Below are 9386 nucleotides of genomic sequence, written 5' to 3' on the forward strand. Positions count from 1 at the left end.
ATACTTATATTTTCAATATCTCACTTTCCCACAGGAGAAATGTTCACTTTTAGCAAGCAAGGACATTGCTATTATACTTCGCTTTAGTAAAGAGGTTGCAAAGTAACAAATAACTAAGCAGTCTGATCCCTGGCCGGTATCCCTGTCACTTGTTCATCCAAAGATATCACAGAAATATTCACATCTTTCAAAAAGAAGGAAGAGAAACGGGGCTGTTAGTTGCCAGTGATGCTGTCAAGTGAACACTTTATTCTGCCACTTAAAACGAAGTTCTTCTGAAAGATCACTTCTGCCACTCTTCCGCAAATAGCGAGACAGGAGCTGCTGTTTATCAGCTGACCTTGGAAGTGTCTTTTTCCAGCAGCAAAGCAGCTCATAGATCTGGTGTGTTAAATTATCAGGGCACTTCAGCCTAACAAGCTGAAGTATACTCCGCCGAACAGGTAAGCATAAAGCAAGCAATGATGTATTATCTTCTGCAAGCTCTTCTGCAAGCCAATACAGCAAGTTGTCCCATAGGGCCTCTGAAGGGCAAAAATTAGTAAATTGAGACCATTATTCTTCTGCTATGTATATCTTCCTTTCATTTGAAAAGCTTTCTGAAGCTTCTGAAGTGGGTGAACTCACCAACTAAATATGGTTTGGGTTTTACTTTAATGAAAACATCGTCACTTCTTATTTCTGATGTAATTTTTGGTACCTGCACTGAGACATGAAGTGGATTTAGTCAAGAGGAGATTCAGCAATGATCTATATCTTTTGGAACTGCATGGGGAAAGATAGCAATAAAAGGAAAGGGTTTGGGCATTTCCTATGACCAATACATTACTTGTACTGGAGCTTTCCAGTACAGACTGAATCTCCTTATACAGAAAATTATATGCTGCTCAAGCATCCCACCACAACATTATCTTACAAGAGCTTTCTCATTTCTTGGTAAACAGATCACTTTTTTTCTTTTAATATCTTTTAACACATTAACTACTTTGGTTCATGTATATGGCATTTTAAAATACCAGTTACAGCTGAAACAAACCTTGGCATTTAAAAAAAGTAAATAGCAAACATAACTATTATTTATACTGACATAAATATATTATGTATGTGTTCTTACCTGATGAATCAGAAGAAATTCTTTTTGTGCTTAGTGGACGGTTGATCAGCTTTTCATGCTATCAAAGAAAATGTGTTACAGAAAGAGAAATGACTAAATGAGTAAGGGGTGAGGCATAGGATATGGGGTGGGTTGCAGTAAACCAGCATTTAAGATGGGTCCTGCCTACATAGGGAATTAGTGTTATTATAAAAACCAGTTAACACCATCAGCAGGTAAAAATCAGCATACAGCTATTAAAATAATAAAACTAATTTTGTTTGCATCAGATGGATGTTTTCTTAAAGTTTATAATTTATGCAATTTTATAAATGTTTGATCAGTAGCATTATGTCATGGCTGGTGTATAGAAACTGGGTGTGTAGAAAATCTGTATGGAACCTTCGTACATGAAATGGATTCTAATTTCGAATACTGCATTAACTGCCTTGCTGTCACAGTGTTCTTATTACAACTGTGTGCACACCATACTGTTTCAAGGAAAATAACAGTTTCTAGGTATGCAGTAGCTATTGCAAGGTCTAGAAATAATACTATATTTGTAGCTATAGTTATTAATTTACATCGTTCAACTTTTAATTATAAATCGCTAGTAATCATCAGAATTTCCATTAGAAAGTACAAAGTTCTTCCTCTTTCTGCCTTTGAACACTGGAGAGAAACTAAAAAATACTTTGTCCATTTTTCCTGTGACTGAGAAAGAACAACAGGGCTTTACTGTTGTTTCCTGCTCCATATAGAACAAGAAATTACTTACGTAAGCACTGAGCACAAGAAAAGATTAATTTGTATCAAGTGAAGTTCAGCTCCTCTTGTTAAAAGCTGTAATTGTTCTCTTTTAGTGCCCATTTTACTTTTGTCACACATATTCGGTTGTATTACCTGGCTGTTTATGCACAGCTTCCCCTGTGAGACTTGCTCCAGGTTTATTCACGGAGCTGCTTTTTTCCATTTGTGAATTAAGAGCATGAAACTCTGACTGGATGAAGTACTTTCCTTTTCCTGCTGCTGGGCATACTGAGCCTTGCTAAGCTTATCTTAAATACTTTTGTAATACAGACTTCATATATTGTTCAACATTTGGACTTTTTCATATGTACTGAGCTACACATCCAAAAGGTCACTATAATAATAACTGCTACCTATCCACCTGTGAATCAAACCACTTTCCATCAGGCCTGTTCTCAGGCATCTGGGTAGGGGGTTTCAGTGTGCATGGGATGCACACAGCATGCACTGCCTGGCAGTGCGAAACCATCCTGCACTGTGCTCATCTTGAGATGTGAATCTGCCTTGGCTTGCATGCTTCTACAGCAATTCTGCCCCGGGACGTGCCCTAGTGTGAAGACAGCACACCATGGCTAAAAAAAGCCCTCAAACCAAAGGGAATATAAAGGTCTTCCAGAAGGGGGCATTGTTTTTCTTCCATGACTCAGCTTTCTTTGGCTTGGTTTAATTATGTGTTTATATTTAAACTTATTTTCATTCATTATTGAGAATTTAGCACCTCAAAGGTCTGTATGAGAGTTTCAAAGTTATTGTAGATGAACTCAATTACCCATGCATTGACTTTAATCTGAACCACTTTATGCTACTTAATGTTAAAATAGTAGTAAAAAATGATAAGAATTGAAAATGAGTATTGCCTAGAAACAGTGTAATAATATACAATGCATTAGATCCAAAGCATTAAATCTGCCTTTAAAGATTAAATATCTGTGGTGAAGCACTGAATTCACCCATGGTTCAGCTGCACTGGCCTGTGGCCCCACTGTTCTGGTTGACAGCGTAAGTAAAATACTCTTAGCAGTCAAAGCAGTTTTCTAGTCTGGAAGGCCCTCCAATTAGCTAAGCAACTGCCTTTCTGAAGCAGAGGATCACATGCTATTTTGCTGTCAGACAGTCATTAGGCATAAAACTTCAGCAGAATAGTAATTTGATAATGCTTGTGTGTATTACAACAATGTCTTTTTGCAAAGCACTCTGATTTCAGCCAGCAATACTGAAGTGCTCTGTCAAATTGACCTCTCAAACATGACCAGACTCTACTAGCATATCAAACAGGACAGACAGAAAAGGAGAAATTAACCTTTTAAACTCTTTGGCCTGGTTTCACATAAACACAGCCGCTTTGAAATCAGTCGAAGTATTACAGATATGCACACACATACTTGACATCAGAACCTAATCCACTGAATTTAATTTATGTTGAAAATAACAGGTTTGACCAACCGGTGTTTTCTAATGCTGAGGAAATGAAAGCTCCAGAATAGGAACTGTTAGTGAAGATCAGCTTACTTCTGTACGAGTGTAGCATGTCTAAACTAAAAACTGATGTGAATGGTTGCATACCAAGTAAACAACCACTGCTTTGACAACTGTCAGAAATACCTAAGACAGTGGATAATGTGGGCACTATGTATAAAAATGCTTCTGATCTTTATAGTTACTCTCTTCTCTCCACAATTTGGGAGAAATTTAGGTGGGAATTTTACAGAAATGAGTGAAAATGGTCAGAATGTTTGCCTTAAAAAGGTTTCATCTGTCTTTGTCACAATCAAAATCAGGTGTTGTGGACGGTACTAACTTTATCATCTGGGGAAAAAAAAAAAAAAAAAGCCAAAACCTCTTTCATTTTTTTGAGAAAATTTCTATTGTTACTATCAACACTGAGTATTTGTGATCTCATGTGTACTAAAACTAATCCATTAACATGTTTAAACTAAAGACACTTATTAACTCAAAAAGTAGTAGAAATGTAAACAGTCTTTGCTGTTCTTACCGTGCATTTACTGCTGTTTCAGGGATTTCATTCCCAAACCATGAAAGGCACCCCCAGCATACTGGCAGCAAATGAGAAGTCTGTCAACGGTCCTACAACCTAGAGTCCACTAATTCACAATTCAGACGTGAGAGCTTTACTGTGACAACCGGAATTCCGTGAGCAGCTGTGTTAGTGTGAGCAACACTGTAAACAGCACAGCATTAGCAATAGGCCAGATATGAACACTGAGCGGTATATTTTAATATGCTTGTGAGATTTGTAGCAGCTTAACTGCTGTACTCTAGTAGTATATATGCCATAGAAACCAGCATCATTGAAGGATCACTGCTTCAGTGTATGTCCACGTGCACGAATGTGGTCAGGTAGTTCTAGGTGCTTTGGCAACATATATTAATAGTGTCAGCATAGGACTAGTTATGGACAGTGCCAGTTTTGGTTCATATTATATGAACATTAACACAAGACTTACACTTTAATGAAGTGGTAAATAGCAGTTGCATTTGACAGATGGTTGCTGTAGTTGTTTGTATAATTAGTGCATTAAATTTCCCCATAACTGTGTTTTCTCATCCAATTTTAACTATTTCCTTCTGTTTCTTTTATTCATTAGAAAGCCCGCATAGATGTGAAGATACATCTGATTAAAATTTGTTGATCAGATCATGGGTAGTAAAAACACGATGAAGTTCTTATGTTAATTTTTACTGTCAGTGCTTTCATCACTGTTAATAATTTTAGAACACTTAATAAGATATGGTAAGTAATTAGAATTTCCTTTTCATTGCTCTGGCATTTCATTGCATCTGGATCATTATGTGTAATATATGATTCTGTCTCTCTTCCAGTCAATTCCTTTTCTAGCTCAAACACATTTTTAACAGCTGCAAATGTCCTGTGAAAATGAGTTCACCTTTTGATTATTTTTGTATGTAAAAAGTACATTTTTATATTACTGGTTACAGCTACGACTTACCAATATCATTGTTCTTATATCCTGTGAAAGGGGATATAATAATTCCTTTTTCAGTTCCTCCATAATATTCATAAGTGTACATAATATTTCAACTTCTATCAAAACTGCCTGAAGTGTTGTCATCAATGTGTTGTCTCTACCTGGAACAATTCCATGGTTCTGATCACCTTCTTTCTGCCCTTTTCTTCCAAATCCTCTTCCTGAGCTCTAAGACCAGGACTGCAGAGTATAGTCATGATGTGGATGCCTCATAGATATATGGCATAATCTTGTTTTCATTTTTGTTCTCTAATAATTTGGAACATTCCGGTTGCCTTTTTATTTGCTGCTGAATGCCCTGAAAGTTTTCAGAGAGCAAAATGACCAAAGATTTCTTTTTTGAGTGGTAATAGGTAATTTGGAGTTCACCAGTATAAAATCAGATGTGTACTGCCACCCCAACAAACATTTATTGGCTCTAAATTATCTAGTTTATTTTCTAGTTGCTCAGTATCAGTGATTCTTCACAGACAGCTTTAGTACTATGAATATTTTGTACTGTCATCAGACTTTGCTTAATTATTCAAGTTTCTGATGTATATGTTAGCATGGATCTGTGTGGGACTTTACAAGTAATCATCTTCCATTGAGAAAACCAACTGCTTTTTCGTACTCTTTTCCTCCTATCTTTCAGCCAGAAAACAAGCCAAAAGAGAATATTTTTTGTTCTTAAAATTTCTGTGAGTTTGTTCAGTATGGAATTCAAGATTTACTTGGCTGGAAGATGGCATGAAGAGCAAAAGAGTGCACAACATTAAACTTTGTTTTAAAGAATGTTACATACCACTAGATAATGGCGTAGGTGAAATTCCATTTGCCATGTGTATTTATATACCAATAGTAAGTTAAGTTGTATTTAATTTATTAATTATTCACTAAAGTCAAATAATCAGCTTCACTGATGTTTTATAATTCTTAAAAAAAATGATAACTGAACTAGCTAAATTATTAAGGAATATTTCTTCTCTTAAAAAAACTGACTTTAAGCATTATCAGTTTTAAATTATTACACCAGATGGATGGAAGATAGATCAAAAAGTGGGAGGGTTCATCTACTATAGCAAAGTATAACAATTTGTGTACTAAGATGTTATTTTGATGCTATTCTTCATTTTAGAGAGAGATATTTCATCCTCTGTAAGACAGAAAATACAAATCACGTAGTGAAAAAGTTATCAATATGCAAATATTTTCAAGCATTTTGACAGGTTTTTGGCTTAATATTTGCATTTAATGAAGATTCTGACTCCTTTGATATACACTTCTTAAAATATATTTACCAGAAGCAAAAGAAAAATTATTTGCAAGATGCTGCAACACTGATTTTCTGAAGTGATATAACTCTCTCTCTCTAAGCAGACTTTTTGTGCATCATACATGGGTCCTCTGTTCTTAAACTGATTCAGTTGCAAGCAAAGGTGTTACTCAAAAAATAGATGTAAAGAAAATATTCCCAAAGGCTATCACCATTCCTGATATTTGACTTAATTTCTAATTTCTAATTTACCAGCAATGATCACGTTACACAGTTCCTCCATTTATTTCCATTTAAATGAGTATGCTGCCTGGGTGCTGCTGTGTACCCACATACATTGTATACTATCACACTCTTACACAGACTGACCAGACTTCAAGATCTCAGCCACACTGGAAAAGAGGAAACATGGCCTTAAATTTAGTAGGATAAAAGGGGTAGTCAGAAACATTTGTTTTGAAAAGTCCGAATAGAACATTTAAGGACTAATATGCATAGCAGTAGACCATATATGCAACCCCAAATCTAAGACACTTGATAGTTACCTTAGTGGTTTAATACAAACGCAGTTCAATCCTTTAAATCTTATTCTTATTATGCAGTAAGATTAAATAAAATAGAACAACAGGATGGAAGCTAGGCAGATGGATGGAAGAAAATTAGGATTTGTCAGAGATTTTTTTTTAGTATTTTATTTTTTTAATCATCTCATGGGACCTCAAGAGTTTGTATTTCCCTCTCTGTCAATACTGCACATGGAGTCCTAGCCCTGTAGAAAAGCAAAGTGCTTGAAAACATGTGATTCTCAAAAGAAAACTGACATGTCATATGGATTTTGTCACTAAAAGAGATCTCCTTTTAAAATCTTCTGCAGTTGTTCTTAATTTTTACTTGGGAGAATGGAGATGAGAGAGAAATCAAGAAGTATGCTTATGAAAAAAAAGATATATTTGCAGGTGATAGCTTAAGGAAAAGTGAAGTCAATTACATTCAAAAAGAGAGAGGTGCCACTACTTGTCACCAGAGATTTAGACCAAGTGTTACTGTATGTATTTTGACATTAAAATGCGTGCAAATTGGATAGCAGTAGTCTAGCAGCAGCATTTTGTACAATATAGGGTGCTGATACCTAGGCTCTTTGAAAAGATTACTATAAGATTTCATTGCAGGAATATTAAAGATTAATTTATGTAGCAATAGCTTTCATGAGAGATGGAGATAATTACCCACATGGCTGTATTGCAGAGGTGTATCAGGCATAATAGGGGAATCAGGTGATAGGAGTAAGATAGGTTACATGAACCATTTAATGCTCCTTCAATTTGAAATTCTGCACTCCCAAGGCAGGGATATAAGAAGTATATAACTGAAACTTAAGTAGTAATTTCTCAGGGCCATATCATTTGGGGAGAGCAAATGGGTGAAAAACTTCTGCTAAACATTTTTTTCAGTGCTCATGCTTGGATCAGCATCCCTCCCACCGGCTAAGCGAAATTCTGAGGGTGTTTGTACATGGCTGATGGATTAGAACTACTCCATCAATGACTCCTGTGTGAGTCTGTAAAGCAAAAATCATACCAAGATCCTTTTGCCTAATAAATATGTGGCAAGGGAAAAGTGGAAAGATCTCTTAACATTATCAAATGAGAAACCCACCTTTGGTAACGTTAGTGCTAATTTACACAGAGGAGACTGGTGTTGATAGTCACCATATGGCACTGGTTGTTCCCATTTCTTGGTTATCATCTCTCTGGTAATTTTATAAAACACTGCTGTTCCTTTGTAATGAGGTGAACTCTGGTTACCAAATTCATCCACTTCTTTAATTTGGAGCTCCAGCCTGGGTTTTCTTTGTGAATGAAAAATCAGCCTGTAGACTTTTCCAGACTCTTTTCCATTCTCTGCAGTCCATATAAGAAAAAAAACAAAACCCACATAAACCAAAAAACAAAGAAACAAACAAAAATCCCCAATATTTAGATGTGTGGCATCTAAAATATTTCGTTGGGGTGAGTCACGTAGAGCTAGTCACACAACATTTTGTTGTTCTTTATCATTATTACTACTTTATGTTGAACATCTAAGGTTCAAACATTCCTGCCAGCCTGCTTCAGTAGTGGAAATGTCTTCATAGTTAGCTATCTTAGCCCTTGAACTATTGGCATAAGGGATAAGTGGTTAAGGTTGTGCTACATGTTGAAAAGTAAAGAATGCAGAGAGATAAAGTACATAACACAGAGAGAAATAAAAATAAAATGGTGTTAGAAGTGGAATTAGATGTATAAGATTTCTGGCTATTAGAAAGTATAGAAGAAATTAGAAATTATAGAAGAAATTTGAAGCTTTCTGGTTATTCAGGATGGATATCTGTCTGTCTGTAACAACAAAATTAATGGAGGCAGAGAGTAGGTGCATTTTTAGGAGTTGTAATTCCATTTTAATTGATATATCTATAACATTATCCTTTGCATATATGAGCAGGCATTCCTTGGGGTCTGGACACTTCTCTGTTTGAAGAATAAGCCTTTCTTTAGGGTAAAGGGAGTTTTCAGTGGGAGAGTTTATGTACAAAATGTTCAGAGGGCCATATATATATTTATATGTTCTTTCCAAATATGACAGAAGAAACTGTACATAATTTTGGATGAAAATTTTTCTGAGGCTCCTTATCTCTTTTCCCTTTAAGCAAATCTCTGAATGGTGGCAGCCACTGCATGGTGTTTTCAAGGCTGCTAATGGAAATGGCAAAACAGCTCTCTCTCATCACCTCAATTCATAGTGCAACACACAAAAACCAACATTTTGCCCTGGATTTCAGTGTTTAACCTTGCTCACTTTAAGTGAATTTACACAGATAAAATAGCAGGCTGTTTCTTTTTGTTTCAAATCTCTTTAATTCCTATTAAATGTTCTTTAGATTTAGGGGATTGAGTGTGCCCTCAGTAAATTTGCAGACGACACCAAACTGGGTGGGAGTGTTGATCTGCTTGAGGGGAGGAGGGCTCTGCAGAGAGACCTGGACAGGCTGGATCGATGGGCCGAGGACAACTGTATGAGGTTCAATAAGGCCAAGTGCCGGGTCCTGCACTTTGGTCACAACAACCCCATGCAGCGCTACAGGCTTGGGGAAGAGTGGCTGGAAAGCTGCCTGGTGGAAAAAGACCTGGGGGTACTGGTTGACAGCCGGCTGAATATGAGCCAGCAGTGTGCCCAGGTGGCC

At 36.4% G+C, this 9386-nt stretch overlaps 1 protein-coding gene across 1 annotated transcript in view; it reads right to left on the bottom strand.

Moving 5' to 3' along the window:
* Nucleotides 1-234: 234 nt before the first annotated feature.
* DTHD1 (death domain containing 1) overlaps nt 235-9386 on the bottom strand; it is a 20760-nt gene continuing 11608 nt past the window's right edge. Inside the window, exons 8-10 of the mRNA XM_009641066.1 lie at nt 7823-8067; nt 1115-1172; nt 235-524 (exon numbers count right to left, since the gene is read on the bottom strand). Coding sequence (XP_009639361.1) covers nt 235-524; nt 1115-1172; nt 7823-8067 — 593 coding nt within the window. The remainder of the gene's footprint in view (nt 525-1114; nt 1173-7822; nt 8068-9386) is intronic.

The sequence above is a fragment of the Egretta garzetta genome, unplaced genomic scaffold, assembly GCF_000687185.1.
Source record: "Egretta garzetta isolate BGI_Z169 unplaced genomic scaffold, ASM68718v1 scaffold836, whole genome shotgun sequence".
NCBI classification, from domain to species: Eukaryota; Metazoa; Chordata; class Aves; order Pelecaniformes; family Ardeidae; genus Egretta; species Egretta garzetta.